At 41.8% G+C, this 18,823-nt stretch overlaps 1 protein-coding gene across 1 annotated transcript in view; it reads left to right on the forward strand.

Moving 5' to 3' along the window:
* Positions 1–15,711: 15,711 nt before the first annotated feature.
* The window catches only part of METAP1 (methionyl aminopeptidase 1), a 67,791-nt gene continuing 64,679 nt past the window's right edge, over positions 15,712–18,823 (forward strand). Inside the window, exon 1 of the mRNA XM_065877824.1 lies at positions 15,712–15,830. Coding sequence (XP_065733896.1) covers positions 15,717–15,830 — 114 coding nt within the window. The 5' untranslated portion in view covers positions 15,712–15,716. The remainder of the gene's footprint in view (positions 15,831–18,823) is intronic.

Below are 18,823 nucleotides of genomic sequence, written 5' to 3' on the forward strand. Positions count from 1 at the left end.
GATTTTCATAACAATGTTCTACAGATGAGGAAACAAAAGCTGAAAGATTTTAATTGCTTTGCACAAGACAAAGGGTTTGGAACTAGACACATGGATCAGAGTTTTCCGACTCCTAGCCCATTGATAATACCATGATGCTTCTCAAGTATAAAAATATGACAGAGCAAGGAAGGTGTTAGTCCTTTTCAGAAAATTATTTTATTCAATTTTATTTTAAAAATAACATATTATGCAGAAGTCTAAGAATCTTTATGGCAGCACTGGAGGAGAGGAAGTAGAGGGATGTGACTGGGGAGGGGTACACTGAGGACTTCAACCGTATTGGCCGTATTCCATTTCTTAAGAGAGGTGGTAGGTACAACGTTATTCTGGGTGATCTTCCATTTGCCCCTCTGGATCCATTTTCCACCCTTCTCAATCTGGTCCTCTGCCCTTTGGGGCTGACTTGTATGCTTCGCTGCAGATCAATGGGCTCCTTATCCTTGTAGCTTTTAGAGGATTGAAAGGGAGGAAGAGAATGAGGTCCCAGATTCCTGATTTTGGGGTGGCTTTGGGTTGGTTAGGTCTCTTAACCAAAAGTCACAGCTCCTGCTAGGAGGCCCTCTCCTCTCAGCTGACTCCGGGTTTTGCATTTATTTGCATTTATTGTGTAGTGTACTGGAAGTATCCAATAAGTTACTACCCAGGAGTCTCCGCTGAATCCTGAACATCAGTTTCCATTCCTTGGGCCCCATGTAGGGTAGCAGACAGAACCAAAAAACTATTTTGCTGAATGTTAATAAACTTCTCAATTTTGGCTAGAAATATTTCTTCAGCAGGCACAAAGCATTCTTTAGCATCCATCAGTGAAAATGCTACTATAGAAAGAGGAAATATAGTTGATCCATTTTCCACTGGATCTGAATACGGAAACTTGTGGCTTTGATTTTCGAGGGCAGTTGCAACTTATTTTCAATTCCCTTTATTCCTTCAGACCAAGAAATGTAAATATTGCCTCATTGTTAACTCTCAGTTATTGTAGTATTTCTTTTGGTTTTCCAAGACACTGTCCATGCCTTAGTATACAGTCTGTCTCTTTTTTGGGCAGTGCCTGTGGCCTCTGACCAGGGACTGAACCTGCGTCTCCTGCAGTGGAAGCTCAGAGTCTTAACCAGTGGACCACCAGGGAAGTCCCTAGTTCCTTTATTAAATTCTTCACTCTTCTCAAATTACCCAGCTTGAGAGTGTCTTCTGCTTCTTTCTGCATTCTGATAGAACAGGTATTCTCCCCATCACCCCCAACTCTCTCTTTCAATCAACATGTACACATATCTTTCTTCTTTTTTGAACATTTGACATAATTCATATTTGCAAAAAACTTAAGAAGGAAAAACATTTACTGAGCACTTATATGTCAAGAATTGTGATAGGGTTAACGGTTGGGAATAGAGAAAAAAGTAAGATATAACCCTCTTGTCACAGAAAGTTACAGTCTAGTAGGAGAAACAGGTGAAAGATTAAAGGTAATGAGTACAGTGGTGAAGAGCATGGGATTTGTAGTCAGACAGACTTGAACTCAAGTCCAGGCTCAGCCACCTACTGGTTATGTGAACTTGGGCTAGAGAGATAAAAATGGGATTAGTACTAGTACCTTCTTCATAGGGTCCTTATGTGGATTAAAAGTAAACCCATTAGTATCTATACTTACTTATAAACATATGATCATATGCTTAGCATATAGTAAGTTCTTAATAAATGTTACTTAAAATTATCCTTAATGGCAACAATAGCACCTTGTACCTGGTTTAGAGGTGGCACAGTGGAAGCCACTGATTAACTAGAGCTGTGGAGGTCGGCAAAAATTTAACGGGTAAAGTGATATCTGAGCTGGATCTTGAAGAAACAGAATTATAATTTCACCAAGAGATCAAATAGGGATCAAACATAACCCATTTCCTTTACAGCAAAAACATTTCTTTTCTTTTGGTCCAAGATCCAACCCAGTTTCAAGTGTTACATTTAATTGTTATGTGTCTTTAGTCTCTTTTGATTTGGAATAGTTCCTCAAATCTTTCCCTGTTGGGTCATTGGCATTTTGAAGAGTACAGGTCAATTATACTGTTGATTGTCTTCTGTTTCAATTTGTTTTATGTTTCCTATGATTAGAATCAATTATGCATTTTTGGCAAGAACACCACATGATTAGAATCAATTATGCATTTTTGGCAAGAACACCACAAAAGATATACCATGTTCTCAGCATTTCATATTAGGAGGTGCACAAAGTTGATTTGTCCTCTTCCTGGTGATTTTAACTTTGATAACATAGTTAAGAAAGCACTTTCAATGTTTCTCAGCTGTGAAGTTACCATTTTGCCTTCTTAAATGATAAATATTTTGTAGGGAGTTACACTGAGGCTATGTAAATACCCTGTTTCTTAACAAATTCTCCCCCAATTGTTTTAGCACCCATTGATGGCTCCTGCCTAAAAAAGTATTACTATAATGGTTGCCGAACAGTGATTTTCTAATGACTTCATTTCTTCCACACTTAATATCCGACATTCTATTATAAAGAAGTGCTTACTTTTGCCCCTCATTTGTGTGTTTATTTATGTGTTTTTATCCATATGGGCTCATGGATGACCATTTTTTAAATGGGTTATAATCTGATACTATCATTGTTTATTCTGATGCTCAGATTGTCTCCAGTTTCGCCAGTGGGAGCTCCTTCAAATTGGCTACTATGTCCTTTTTATACTTTCCATCATTTATTTATTAAAAAAAATATTTGTTTATTTATATTTTTGGCTGCAGCGGGTCTTAGTTGCAGGGGTCTCCATCATTTTTGAGTTTTAGTTTATGTTCTGGTACAATGAGAGTTTACAGACTTATCTTGTACTTACCCTGCTCCTGGAATGAGCCAGTTCTCCAGGAGCTCTGATTCCTTTTAGTGGGGAATGGTATTTAGAAACCAAGATCTGGAAATCAGATGTGCTCATTGCCATTAGGCCCTCTCAGTGGGTAAAGCATTACTTACACAAACACACACACACGTCTATATTATCTATGTATCAAAATTTGAGTTCACGCTGATACTTCTAATTCCAATACAACACTACATGATTCATTCTAGCCTTCAGCCTTTCCATATTTTAAACTCCCTCCTTAGACAGTGAAAAATTTGAATCTCAGTATCTTTAATTTAATTACTTATTTTCTTATTTCCCCTTTATGTACCAAGCCTCTGATCCTTGATTATCTCCTTAGCTTTGGCCTTGGTGGTCCCAGAGATCCCCTTAGCTCTGACTGTTTCATTGGCCCCAATTCTGCGAGCTCTGGTCACCTCTCTGACCCTGGCTCCAGCTCCATAGGCCCCATATTAGTGAAAGATGTTAAGCAGGGGAAAGGTATGATCAGATTTGTCTCTTAGAACAATCAGTTTGATGGCAGGGATCAGATTCAATGGAATTAGAGGTAGTTAAGAGGCTGCTGTAAAGCTTAGGCATAAAACGGCCTCAACTAAAACTAAAGCCAAAGTATAGAGAGAACACATACAACAAATACTTAGAAGATAAAACCTATAGGATTGAGTAAATAATTTGATGTAGGGGCATACGGAAGAAGAGAGAGACTAATTTTTTTTTTTTTTCGGCCACACTGCATGGCTTGCAGGATCTCAGTTCCCCGACCAGGGATTGAACCCAGACCATGGCAGTGAAAGTATCAAATCCTAACCACTAGACCACCAGGGAACTCCTGAGAGAGCCTAATTTTTAACTTGTGAGATAACAGTAGAAAGGATGTCACTAAACAAAATAGGAAATTCAGGAGAAAAAGCAGATTTAAAGGGGGTGACAGAAGTGCCAAATAGAGGACAATTGTTTATTTTTGACCATGTTGAATGTGAACTGTCTGTGGACACCTGAAACAGAATAGCAAGTTGGGCAGATGGCTTTGGGCATGGGCTTAGACACTACCTGAAAAATGCTTTTCTCTGTGCAAAAGTCCAGGGAAACAAGTGCCTCCAGGGCCAAAGGACTCTCAGAAATGCCAAATTCTCATCTGAGACTCTGAAGTCCATTTTTCTGCCTGTAAGTGGGTTTGCTGAACTTTGCCCAAGGTAACTAAAACAGAAACCGATGTCCAATGGGGATTTTGACTTAAAAATCTCAGAAGAAGGAAGAGAAGAATACAACAGGACTATGTCTGACATAATTATATAAAACTATGTTTTGTCACTTTTTCATGCTTAAAAAAAAGCATAAAATTGCTTATCTGAAGGACAGCCAGGGACTTCCCTGGTGGCACAGTGGTGAAGAGTCCACCTGCCAATGCAGGGGGACAATGGGTCGAGCCCTGGTCTGGGAAGATCTCACATGCCGTGGAGCAACTAAACCCGTGTGCTGCAACTACTGAGCCTGTGCTCTAGAGCCCACAAGCCACAACTACTGAGCCCATGTAACACAACTACTGAAGCCGTGTGCCTAGAGCCTGTGCTCCACAACAAGAGAAGCCATCGCATTGAGAAGCCTGCGCACTGCAACAAAGAATAGCCCCCGCTCACCGCAACTAGAGAAAACCCGTGCTTAGCAAAGAGACTCAACGCAGCCAAAAAAAAACTCAAAAAAAAAAAAAAACCCCAAAACCAAAACCAGCCATAAAGGTGGTCTTAAGAAGTTTATATCACTCAATAGCTTGTCTTGTGGGGGTGAAGGGGACCAAAGAAAGAGGAGCTGATGGCAAGGCTAACTAGTATTGATAATAATTATAACTTATTGGTCTCTTAAGCACTTCACAAAGTGTTTCCAAATTAATTATGACAAAACTCTATGAGGTAGGTACTCTAATCTGTATTTTTCTGATATGGAAAGTGAGGTTAAACAAGTGGCCCATGGAAACACGACTAAGGGAGGGGGTATGTAGGTAGAGGTTTCAACCCAGGTGTGTCTATCTTAATACAACATCTGGGCTCTTAACTGCCCCAAGCACTGCTTTCCTAAAGATGCAAGGAAACAGCAGCCTCCAGAGGAGATGGCCAGCAAGAGCAGGAGAGTTTCTAGTCTCCCTGTGAAGAACCCTGAGGGTCTTTTGAACTAGAATTTTCAGAAATTCCTGTTCCTCTATTTGATTAGCTCAGTCCTGGACACAACCCAACAGAGGTCAACAAACTGGAATTTCTCCAGAGTAGATGGACAAAGATTACAAGGGATCTGAACGTACTATAGAAGCCTTTTGGTGGGGCTAATGGCCGACTCTGGGAGCGCTTACACCAAGGAGTACTTCCCAGAATTTCTGCTGCCAGTATCCTTGTTCCCATGATGAGCACAGCCATGCCCCGCCTCTGCAGGAGACCCTCCAACCCTAGCAGATACATCAGAAATACATCTACACGTGGAACAACTCCTACAGAACACCTACTGAACGCTGGCAGAAGACCTCAGACCTCCCAAAAGGCAAGAAACTCCCTACGTACCTGGGTAGGGAAAAGAAAAAAGAAAAAACAGACAAAAGAATAGGGACGGGACCTGCACCAGTGGGAGGGAGCTGTGAAGGAGGAAAGGTTTCCACACACTAGGAAGCTCCTTTGCGGGCGGAGACTGCGGGTGGCGGAGGGGGTAAGTTTCGGAGCCGCGGAGGAGAGCGCAGCCACAGGGGTGCGGAGGGCAAAGCGGAGAGATTCCCGCACAGAGGGTCAGGGCCGACCGGCACTCACCAGCCGAGAGGCTTGTCTGCTCACCCGCCCTGGGAGCTGAGGCTCGGGCTTCCGTTGGAGCGCAGGGAGAGGATTGGGGTTGGCAGCGTGAACACAGCCTGAAGGGGTTAGTGCACCACGGCTAGCTGGGAGGGAGTCCGGGGAAAAGTCTGGACCTGCCGAAGAGGCAAGAGACTTTTTTTTCCCTCTTTGTTTCCTGGTGTGTGAGGAAAGGGGATTAAGAGCGCTGCTTAAAGGAGCTCCAGAGACGGGCGCAAGCTGCGGCTAACAGGGCGGACCCCAGAGACGGGCAAGAGAAGCTAAGGCTGCTGCGCCGCCACCAAGAAGCCTGTGTGCGAGCACAGGTCACTATCCACACCTCCCTTCCGGGGAGCCTGTGCAGCCCACCACTGCCAGGGTCCCGGGATCCAGGAACAACTACCCCGGGAGAACACACGGCGCGCCTCAGGCCGGTGCAACGTCACGCCGGCGCAACGTCACGCTGGCCTCTGCCGCCGCAGGCCCGCCCCGCACTCCGTGCACCTCCCTCCCCCCGGCCTGAGTGAGCCAGAGCCCCCGAATCAGCGGCTCCTTTAACCCCGTCCTGTCTGAGCGAAAAACAGACGCCCTCCGGTGACTTACACGCAGAGGTGGGGCCAAAGCCAAAGCTGAGCCCCTGGGAGCTGTGAGAACAAAGAAGAGAAAGGGAAATCTCTCCCAGCAGCCTCAGAAGCAGCGGATTAAAGATCCACAATCAACGTGATGTACCCTGCAGCTGTGGAATACCTGAATAATCATCCCAAATTGAGGAGGTGGACTTTGAGAGCAAGATTTATGATTTTTTCCCCTTTTCCTCTTTTTGTGAGTGTGTATGTGTATGCTTCTGTGTGAGATTTTGTCTGTATAGCTTTGCTTCCACCATTTGATGTAGGGTTCTATCCGTCCGTTTTTTAAAAAAATATTTTTCTTAATAATTATTTTTTATTTAAATAACTTTACTATATTTTATCATACTTTATTTTATTTTACTTTATCGTCTTTCTTTCTTTCATGTTTTCCTTCCTTCCTCCCTCCCTCCCTCCTTTCTTTCTTCCTACTTCTACTAATTCTTTCTCTCTACTTTTTCTCCCTTTTATTCTGAGCCGTGTGGATGAAAGGCTCTTGGTGCTGTGGCCAGGAGTCAGTGCTGTGCCTCTGAGGTGGGAGAGCCAACTTCAGGACACTGGTCCACAAGAGACCTCCCAGCTGCACATAATATCAAATGGCGAAAATCTCCCAGAGATCTCCATCTCAACACCAGCACCCAGCTTCACTCAACGACCAGCAAGCTACAGTGCTGGACATCCTATGCCAAACAACTAGCAAGACAGGAACACAACCCCACCCATTAGCAGAGAGGCTGCCTAAAATCATAATAAGTCCACAGACACCCGAAAACACACAACCAGATGTGGACCTGCCCACCAGAAAGACAAGATCAAGCCTCATCCACCAGAACACAGGCACTAGTCCCCCCCACCAGGAAGCCTACACAACCCACTGAAGCAGACTTAGCCACCGGGGACAGACACCAAAAACAGCGGGAACTACGAACCTGCAGCCTGCAAAAAGGAGACCCCAAACACACTAAGATAAGCAAAATGACAAGACAGAAAAACACACAGCAGATGAAGGAGCAAGATAAAAACCCACCAGACCTAACAAATGAAGAGGAAATAGGCAGTCTACCTGAAAAAAAATTCAGAATAATGATAGTAAAGATGATCCAAAATCTTGGAAATAGAATAGACAAAATGCAAGAAACATTTAACAAGGACCTAGAAGAATTAAGATGAAACAAACAACAATGAACAACACAATAAATGAAATTAAAAATACTCTAGATGTGATCAATAGCAGAATAACTGAGGCAGAAGAATGGATAAGTGACCTGGAAGATTAAATAGTGGAAATAACTACTGCAGAGCAGAATAAAGAAAAAACAATGCAAAGAACTGAGGACAGTCTCAGAGACCTCTGGGACAACATTAAACACAACAACATTCAATTATAGGGGTTGCAGAAGAAGAAGAGAAAAAGAAAGGGACTGAGAAAATATTTGAAGAGATTATAGTTGAAAACTTCCCTAATATGGGAAATGAAATAGTTAATCAAGTCCAGGAAGCACAGAGTCCCATACAGGATAAATCCAAGGGGAAATACGCCAAGACACATATTAATCAAGCTGTCAAAAATTAAATACAAAGAAAACATATTAAAAGCAGCAAGGGAAAGACAACAAATAACAAACAAGGGAATCCCGATAAGGTTAACAGCTGATCTTTCAGCAGAAACTGTGCAAGCCAGAAGGGACTGGCAGGACATATTTAACATGATGAAGGAGAAAAACCTGCAACCAAGATTACTCTACTCAGCAAGGATCTCATTCAGATTTTATGGAGAAATTAAAACCTTTACAGACAAGCAAAAGCTGAGAGAGTTCAGCACCACAAACCAGCTTTACAACAACTGCTAAAGGAACTTCCCTAGGCAAGAAATACAAGAGAAGGAAAAGGCCTTCAATAACGAACCCAAAACAATTAAGAAAATGGGAATAGGAACATACATATCGATAATTACCTTAAAAGTAAATGGACTAAATATTCCCACCAAAAGACACAGATTGGCTGAATGGATACACAAACAAGACCCATATATATGCTGTCTACAAGAGACCCACTTCAGACCTAGAGACACATACAGACTGAAAGTAAGGGGATGGAAAAAGATATTCGATGCAAATGGAAACCAAAATAAAGCTGGAGTAGCAATTCTCATATCAGCCACAATCGACTTTAAAATAAAGACTATTAGAAGAGACAAAGAAGGACACTACATAATGATCAAGGGATCGATCCAAGAAGAAGATATAACAATTGTAAATATCTATGCACCCAACATAGAAGCACCTCAATACATAAGGCAAATACTAACAGCCATAAAAGGGGAAATCAACAGTAACACAATCATATTAGGAGACTTTAAAACCCCACTTGCATGAATGGACAGATCATCCAAAATGAAAGTAAATAAGGAAACACAAGGTTTAAATGATACATTAAACAAGATGAGCTTAATTGATATTTATAGGACATTGCATCCCAAAACAACAGAATACACATTTTTCTCAAGTGCTCATGGAACATTCTCCAGGATAGATCATATCTTGGGTCGCAAATCAAGCCTTGGTAAATTTAAGAAAATTGAAATTGCATCAAGTATCTTTTCCGACTGCAACGCTATGAGACTAGATATCAATTAGAGGAAAAATCTGTAAAAAATACAAACACATGGAGGCTAAACAATACACTACTTAATAACGAAGTGGTCACTGAAGAAATCAAAGAGGAAATCAAAAATACCTAGAAACAAATGACAATGGAGACATGACGACCCAAAACCTATGAGATGCAGCAAAAGCAGTTCTAAGAGGGAAGTTTATAGCAATACAATCCTACCTTAAGAAACAGGAAACATCTGAAGAAACAACCTAACCTTGCACCTAAAGCAATTAGAGAAAGAAGAACAAAAAAACCCCAAAGTTAGCAGAAGGAAAGAAATTATAAAAATCAGATCAGAAATAAATGAAAAAGAAATGAAGGAAACAATAGCAAAGATCAATAAAACTAAAAGCTGGTTCTTTGAGAAGATAAACAAAATTGATAAACCATTAGCCAGACTCATCAAGAAAAAAAGCGAGAAGACTTAAATGAATAGAATTAGAAATGAAAAAGGAGAACAACTGACACTGCAGAAATAAAAAAGATGAGAGATTACTACAAGCAACTCTATGCGAATAAAATGGACAACCTGGAAGAAATGGACAAATTCTTAGAAATGCACAACCTGCCAAGACTGAATCAGGAAGAAATAGAAAATATGAGCAGAGCAATCACAAGCACTGAAATTGAAACTGTGATTAAAAATCTTCCAACAAACAAAAGCCCAGGACTAGATGGCTTCACAGGTGGATTCTATCAAACATTTAGAGAAGAGCTAAGACCTATCCTTCTCAAACTCTTCCAAAATATATCAGAGGGAGGAACGCTCCCAAGCTCATTCTACGAGGCCACCATCACCTTGATACCAAAACCAGACAAGGATGTCACAAAGAAAGAAAACTACAAGCCAATATCAATGATGAACATAGATGCAAAAATCCTCAACAAAATACTAGCAAACAGAAACCAATAGCACATTTAAAGGATCATACTCCATGATCAAGTGGGGTTTATTCCAGGAATGCAAGGATTCTTCAATATATGCAAATCAATCAATGTGATAAACCATATTAACAAATTGAAGGAGAAAAACCATATGATCACCTCAATAGACGCAGAGAAAGCTTTCGACAAAATTCAACACCCATTTATGATAAAAATCCTGCAGAAAGTAGGCAGAGAGGGAACTTTCCTCAACATAATAAAGGCCATATATGACAAACCCACAGCAAACATCATCCTCAATGGTGAAAAACTGAAAGCATTTCCACTAAGATCAGGAACAAGACAAGGTTGCCCACTCTCACCACTCTTATTCAATATAGTTTTGGATGTTTTAGCCACAGCAATCAGAGAAGAAAAAGAAATAAAAGGAATCTAAATCAGAAAAGAAAAAGCAAAGCTGTCACTGTTTGCAAATGACATGATACTATACATACAGAATCCTGAAGATGCTACCAGAAAACTACTAGAGCTAATCAATGAATTTGGTAAAGTAGCAGGATACAAAATTAATGCACAGAAATCTCTGGCATTTCTATACACTAATGATGAAAAATCTGAAAGTGAAATCAAGAAAACACTCCCATTTACCATTGCAGCAAAAAGAATAAAATATCTAGGAATAAACCTACCTAAGGAGACAAAAGACCCATATGCAGAAAATTATAAGACACTGATGAAAGAAATTAAAGATGATACAAATAGATGGAGAGATATACCATGTTCTTCGATTGGAAGAATCAACATGTGAAAATGACTCTACTACTCAAAGCAATCTACAGATTCAATGCAATCCCTATCAAACTACCACTGGCATTTTTCACAGAACTAGAACAAAAAATTTCACAATTTGTATGGAAACACAAAAGACCCCGAATAGCCAAAGCAATCTTAAGAATGAAAAACGGAGCTGGAGGAATCAGGCTCCCTGACTTCAGACTATACTACAAAGCTACAGTAATCAAGACAATATGGTACTGGCACAAAACCAGAAATATAGATCAATGGAACAGGATAGAAAGCCCAGAGATAAACCCATGCACATACGGTCCCCTTATCTTTGATAAAGGAGACAAGAATGTAAAGTGGAGAAATGACAGCCTCTTCAATAAGTGGTGCTGGGAAAACTGGACAGCTACATGTAAAAGTATAAGATTAGATCCCTCCCTAACACCATACACAAAAATAAGCTCAAAATGCATTAAAGACCTAAATGTAAAGCCAGAAACTATCAAACACTTAGAGGAAAACATAGGCAGAACATTCTATGACATAAATGACTGCAAGATCCTTTTTGACCCACCTCCTAGAGAAATGGAAAAAGAAACAAAAATAAACAAATGGGACCTAATGAAACTTCAAAGCTTTTGCACAGCAAAGGAAACCATAATCAAGACCAAAAGACAACCCTCAGAATGGGAGAAACTATTTGCAAATGAAGCAACTGACAAAGGAGTAATCTCCAAAATTTACAAGCAGCTCATGCAGCTCAATAACAAAAAAAAAAACCAACCCAATCCAAAAATGGGCAGAAGACCTAAATAGACATTTCTCCAAAGAAGATATACAGACTTCCATCAAACACATGAAAGAATGCTCAACATCATTAATCATTAGAGAAATGCAAATCAAAGCTACATTGAGACATCATCTCACACCAGTCAGAATGGCCATCATCAAAAAATCTAAAAACAGTAAATGCTGGAGAGGGTGTGGAGAAAAGGGAACACTTGTGCACTGCTGGTGGGAATGTGAATTGGTACAGCCACTATGGAGAACAGTATGGAGGATCCTTAAAAATCTACAAATAGAACTACCATATGACCCAGCAATCCCACTATTGGGCATTACCCTGAGAAAACCATAATTCATAAAGAGTCATGTACCAAAATGTACATTGTAGCTCTATTTACAATAGCCTGGAGATGGAAACAATCTAAGTGTCCATCATCGGATGAATCGATAAAAACGATGTGGCACATATATACAATGGAATATTACTCAGCCATAAAAAGAAACGAAATTAAGCTATTTGTAATGAGGTGGATAGACCTAGAGTCTGTCATACAGAGTGAAGTAAGTCAGAAAGAGAAAGACAAATACCGTATGCTAACACATATATATGGAATTTAAGAAAAAAAATGTCATGAAGAACCTAGGGATAAGACAGGAATAAAGACACAGACCTACCCGAGAATGGACTTGAGGATATGGGGAGGGGGAAGGGTAAGCTGTGACAAAGTGAGAGAGTGGCATGGACATATATACACTACCAAACGTAAAATAGATAGCTAGTGGGAAGCAGCTGCATAGCACAGGGAGATCAGCTCGGTGCTTTGTGACCACCTAGAGGGGTGGGATAGGGAGGGTGGGAGGGAGGGAGACGCAAGAGGAAAGAGATATGGGAACATATGTATATGTATAACTGATTCACTTTGTTATAAAGCAGAAACTAACACACCATTGTAAAGCAATTATACTCCAATAAAGATGTAAAATAAAATAAAATAAACATACTATAAAATACAAGGGAATATTGTAAGAACTGAGAAACCATAAGACATGATAGTACCAAATACATAAAGAGCTATTGTGTAGAAAAGGAATGGGACTTACTGTTTCTCTAAATCTAAGAGTAATCCATGGCATAGTGCTATGTGAAAATGCAGAGCAAAATATTCCATCAATGACTGCAAATATGTAAACATTTAATATGCAAGTGAATAAGGATTGAAGGTAACTAGGACAGATGAAACACTGATGTGTTTAGGCGATGGTATCGTGGCAAAGTTGTGTTGACTCTTTGTTTACTATTGTTCTGCAAAAAAGAAATTTTAACAAAAGCAAACACATAAAAGAAGAAATGGAAGTGCTATAATCATAGAAAAATGTTCGGCCTTACTATAATCTAAAAACAAATAGATTTACATATTTATCAAAATGAAAAACATTAAAAATAGATAATACCTAGCACTAGTAAGGTCTCAGGAAATAAGATCTCTAATACAGTTCTGACCAGAGTGTAAATTTTTACACATTTTCTGAGGAAAAATTTGGCAAACTATATAAAAAAGAATAAACAACAGTGACAATCCTTTGATGCAGCAATTCCACTTTTAAGACTATATCCTAAGTAAGTAAGGATTTATGTAAAGTTTGAACTAAAAACGTACTCACAGAAGCCTTGTTTATAATCCATAACAATTAAAAATAACCTAAATGTCTATTATTACTTAATTTGGCTCAGTAAATTATACAATGGAATATTATGCAGACATTAAAATTATGTGCAAAAAGTACATATATATATATATATATATATTTTTTTTTTTTTTTTTTTGGTTGCACTGCACAGTATATGCGGTCTTAGTTCCCCAACCAGGGATCAAACCGTGACCCCTGCAGTGGAAGTGTGGAGTCCTAAGCACTGGACCACCAGGGAATTCCCTGGAATAAAGTATATCTGATGGCAATAAAGGAAGTTCACAACTTGAACAAAACAGGTAACTAAATACTCTGCATAGTACGGTCCAGTTTTCGTTTAAAATATTCTATATATATGTACTATATGTGCATATACACATATCATATACACATACATATATACATATATTTGGTGCTTGACTTCTTTTTTGCTCATGTGTATATAAATTTTAAAATTTATTATTTGATTTTATTACATTATTTATTTTATTGCTTATATAACAAAACAAAGCAATTAAAAATTAAATAAGAGGGCTTCCTTGGTGGCGCACTGATTAAGAATCCGCCTGCCAATGCAGGGGACACGGGTTCGAGCCCTGGTCTGGAAAGATCCCACATGCCGCGGAGCAACTAAGCCCGTATGTCACAAGTACTGAGCCTGCACTCTAGAGCCCGCGAGCTACTACTGAGCCCACGTGCCACAACTACTGAAGCCCACACACCTAGAGCCCGTGCTCTGCAACAAGAGAAGCCACAACAATGAGAAGCCCACTCACCGCAACTAGAGAAAGCCTGCGCACAGCAACGAAGACCCAAAACAGCCAAGAAAAAAAAAAAAGAAAATTAAAAAAAAAGAGCTTTTCTCATCTATCAAATATGGAAAGTTTTTTAAAAATATGGATTAGATAACACAAAGTTCACAGCACTTAGTTTGTAATGGAGCAGGACCCTATGGGGCCTTCCTGGGACAGGCCTTTTCTCATATCCTCTTCTTTAGTCTCTCTGAAGTACCTAGATAACAGCATTTCATGCACATTTCCATGGTTGTTTTACAGATGTGAAAACCCCCCCACTGAAAGGAAGGTATTAACTACTTGATGACCATGAGCACATAGCCCCAGATCTCCCCATAGCCTAAGGACTGATAATGTTAATCCCTGTGACACCTCCCTGTTGCCTGCACCTTCAGCCAATCAGAGAATTGTGCGTGAGCTGATCACATACCTTGCAACTCCTCCCCCACCCCCGCCCCCCAACCTGGCTTTTAAAAAAATGCTTTGCTGAAACCCTTTAAGGAGTTTGGGTTTTTTTTTAGAGCAATGAGTCACCTGTCTCCTTTGTGGCCCTGCAATAAACCTTTCTCTGCTCCAAACGCCCACGTTTTGGTGTTTGCCCTCACTGTGCGTTGGGTACACGAACTTGCGCTAACAAGTTGATGATCAATAAATACTTCCTAAATGGGAAGGAAATCTAAAAAAGAGTGGATATATGTATACATATAACTGATTCATTTTACGGTACAGATGAAACGAACAAAACATTATAAAGCAACTAAACTTCAATAAAAATTATTTTAAAAATTTATCAGAAAAAAAAATACTAGTTCCTCTCTCTTCCCTGGTGACAGGAGGTATTCAAGCACAAATTAGAAAATGGCAGATCTGGGATGCAGTTGAAGAGATTTAGGCAAGAGGTTTGTATTAGATGAACTCTAAAGCTCCTATCAACTCTGACATTTCATGATCAACAAAATTTTCCCCTATTTACCTCTTAAACTATCAACTGGGATAATACAAAAAACTACGGTTTGTATTGACTACCTAGTTGTTGTGTTACCATCAGTAGCACTGTACATTGTGAATGGAGGGGCGGTGGTGTGAAAAAAAATCCGGCACAAGGGAAGCCAGACTCAAGTCCCAGCCCACCTCTCCATTGACAGTTCCCTGGCTCCTTTTTTTGTGAATGAGCGGTGGTCCTCAGGCCTCAGATCAGACACTATCCGCGAGAAACAGAACTTTAAAAAGGGAATTACTTTCCTTTTCCAAGGAGTTGCCGGGTGGACCAACACAGAGGAATGGAGCGCCCTTTCCAACCGCCTGAGAGTATGGGAGACGTTCAAGACCCTGGGATCCAGTCAGTAAGGGACGACTGGGGAGCTCTCTCTAGGAACTGAGAGGGCCTCTCCCAGTTGGCCGCACCGGGCCTTCTCCGCCAGGCGCCAAGAGGTCGCGCTGGCCGCGGCTACAAGCAGGACAGCACGGAGGGGCCGAACGCCCTGCCAGGTACCCTTACGGCCCCCACGTGCACGCGGGCCGCGAAAAGGCTGGGGCCTCGGGCGGGGGCGGGGCCAAGGCCGCGGGGCGGGGCTCCAGCTGCGCGCGCGGGGCGGGGGCGGGGCGCGCAGCGTGGTCTGGGCAGGCCCGGTGCTCTTCCTCCTCCCGCGCCCAGGCCTGGCGGGCCGAGCTCCTCCCCCGGCTCGGCCTCTCTCCCCACCCCTGCCCTCCTTCTGCCCAGCAGTTCCTCCTTCCCTCCTCCCCTTCTTCCTCGGTGAGGTGCTCCTCCATCAGCCAGCCAGCATGGCGGCCGTGGAGACGCGTGTGTGCGAGACGGACGGTTGCAGCAGTGAGGCCAAGCTCCAGTGTCCCACCTGCATCAAGCTGGGGATACAGGGCTCGTACTTCTGCTCGCAGGTAGACTCCGGCTCCCCAGCGGCGCCGCCGCCGCCCCCCCTCCCCTCTCCGCCCGACCTCGCCGCCGGTCGGGACATGCTCCTCCTCTTACCCCCGCGGTCGCGCCGGCCGCGCTTCCTCCTCCCCACAGTCTGAAGCGCCGCCGCCCCCTCTCTCCTCCGGGGGATCTGGGGCCTCACCGGATCCTGGCCGCGCGGGGCGCACGCTGGGTACTGGCGCGGGCGGCCGCGGCCATGTGGGCTGGGGGCGGAAGCGGACTTGCCCTGAGTCGCTCGGCCGCGCTGGGGCCCCGCGTTGAGGGGCCGGTTCTCACCGCGCATCCTCTGCCCGGGCTGGGGCTGCCAGGTGTGCGGGCTACCCGGGACAGGTGGGGACGCCGGGGGAAGGCGGCAGCCCCAGCTGTGCGAGTCGTCACAGCTGCAGCTCCCGGCAGGGCTCTGATCTTGGTCGCTGGGGGCTGCGGGGCCGGGTAGTCACTCTGGTCCCTACGGGATTGGGGGTCGGAAGAGACCCGCTGGCCTTTGAAGAGTGAGTTACCTGGGACGGTGGGGGTCGCAGAGAGGAGGTATACCAGCCCCACCCACCTCTGTCCGTAGGTTTTACTGCTGCGCATTGACACTTCGGCAACTTTGGGGTTGAGGATGGAGAGGGATCTGTGTAATTCATTCTTTTCCTTTGGCATCCAAAATTATTAATTTACAAAACCATAAGTTAACAGTATGAGTCACCCCTGATTTACTGAATTTACCACCGAGTGAAAAAGACAGTTCCATTAAGAGTTATGCTTTAAAGCCGTAGTGTATTTTAACAAGTTTTGTGCGGTGGAGCAAAGCCAGCACTGAATGGGGTCCGGACTGCAACGTGTGCTGGTGTTTATGTTTACTGAAGAGCACTAGTGTTCCGGCTGCATTTAGACGCCCGGAGTATTGGCCCGGCGGCATTGGTACGGCTTTTAGTTACAGTCCGGATTTGTTGAAGAGAGGCACGTGAATATTAAGGTACTAAATCGGTAGTGTCCCGCGAGGAGAGCATGAACAAAGAGTCTGAAGGCACGGTCAGGGCCCTGGCCTTGCCGTTGACTGTGAGATCTTGAACTAGTCAAGTTACTTAATCTTGCTGAGCACCTCTGTGCAGAGGGGAAGATGATACTTCTACTTGCATATTTCACAAGGTTGTTCTGAGGCCCAAATTATCTAATGAATGTGAAATCTTGGTAAAACCTAAGGAGGTTCTTTTCAAAGGTTAGTACACTGTAGCACTGTTATATGTAAAAATATAAACGAATAGAAGGAAAACAAATATATAAGAGCAATAATATAAATATTTCAAATATAAACTGTGTAAACATAAAGATGTATGTAAAATTAATGTATAAATAAAATCCTTAAGGTCCAGCACTTGTAGACAAACGGTTGTAAGAGATCCTAGCTATGTTGTACAGGTGTTGTTTTCAGATAGGATATGATCCTTGACCTTGTTAGTATCATTTGGGAAAAGTTGCACATGGAGAAGTGTTGCTCATTTTAAAAATAGCATTGGGACTACTCAACATGCTAAAAGTGGTCTGAGTCCTTTTGTTTCTTTAAAATAATTTTCAAATTCTATAATTTGTTGAGGCTTGTGTGGGACCTGGACTTAAAACAAAAAAACAGTAGTTTATCTTTGGAAATTGTGTACCGCATGAGTAGACTAATGTGGTTTATGTTGTGCTTAAATTTAGTTGGCATTTGGTAATGTTAAATGAATTAATATGTACACAGACTTACCTGCTGGGATTTTAAAAAGATACTATGAAGCCATATTCATCAGGGATGGGTGATATTCTCTTAGGCATGGTTTTATTCAGTAGAAAGAACATTGGCTCATTGGGGTTTATGGAAAAATGCCAACACATTTGTGAAAACATGCAGGGTTTATTCAGTACAGTAGGTATTTCATGTTGGATTCTGCAGGTATATTTCTAGTCCCATTGTTATACCTGTAGTCAAATATATCCTGAATGGTGCTCAAAGCTGTCTCTTTCTTCATTTCTGTTACTACGTCCTTTAGTCAGTTTTAAAAATTTCTCACCAGTTTCTCTTAGTTCATTTCCCTGCTGTAATTTCCCACCTTGCAAATAAACACACACACACACACACACACACACACACACACACACAAAAATCAAAGGAAGAAAACCTTTTGTACAGAAGTTATTTCTCCCCTAGCATAGCACAGTCTGACTATGCTTACTGCCACCTATAACAAATAGAGTTACCATTGCTTGCAGGATTCTAGCCCCATGGTCAGGGCACCTGTCTTCAGAAATCACAGCTATTCTTTCAGTCCCAGCTTGAGACCTTGATCAATCATTAACTTTTCCTAAGCCAGTTTCCACATTTGTGATGAAACTAGGGCTTCGTGCCACTTCTCTGATCATTTTCACTAGCAGTCGTCTGTCTTTTCTCTTCTCCTTGCTCCTCTGGTCCCCAGCCTGGCTATCTGGCCAGCTTGTCTTTGGGAACAAACCGAACAAAACTACAAGAGCCGTAACAGAAGTAAGCCTTTCCCGGTTACCCTGTCACACCACCTTATTCCCTTTATAACATTTTATACAATCTGTAATTATTTCATTTTTGTTCTTGTTTATCTGTCTTTTAATCAGAAGGTGAAGTCATGAAGAAGCTATCTTGTTCAGTTCCCTATCCTCATTTCTCAACACAATGCTGTATGCAATAGGTGGTCAATAAATGCTTGAGTCATTGTATCAAAAGGCAGAATAAAGAGGTAGACTACTGCATTTGAATCACAGCTCCATTACTTACCAGCTGTGTGCTTTAGGTAGATAATCTTTGTTTTTTGTTATAGCCTTTTAAAATGGGTCTACGAATAGTACCAACATCAGGGTTGGTACTAAATACTAAAGACTAAATACTAAGTGTATGTAAAACACTTAGCATAGCAGTGCATTTCATCAGTGTTAGCTCTTTTTATTGTTATACTGAGTTTATGCT

Source organism: Phocoena phocoena, chromosome 5 (assembly GCF_963924675.1).
Source record: "Phocoena phocoena chromosome 5, mPhoPho1.1, whole genome shotgun sequence".
Taxonomy (NCBI): Eukaryota; Metazoa; Chordata; class Mammalia; order Artiodactyla; family Phocoenidae; genus Phocoena; species Phocoena phocoena.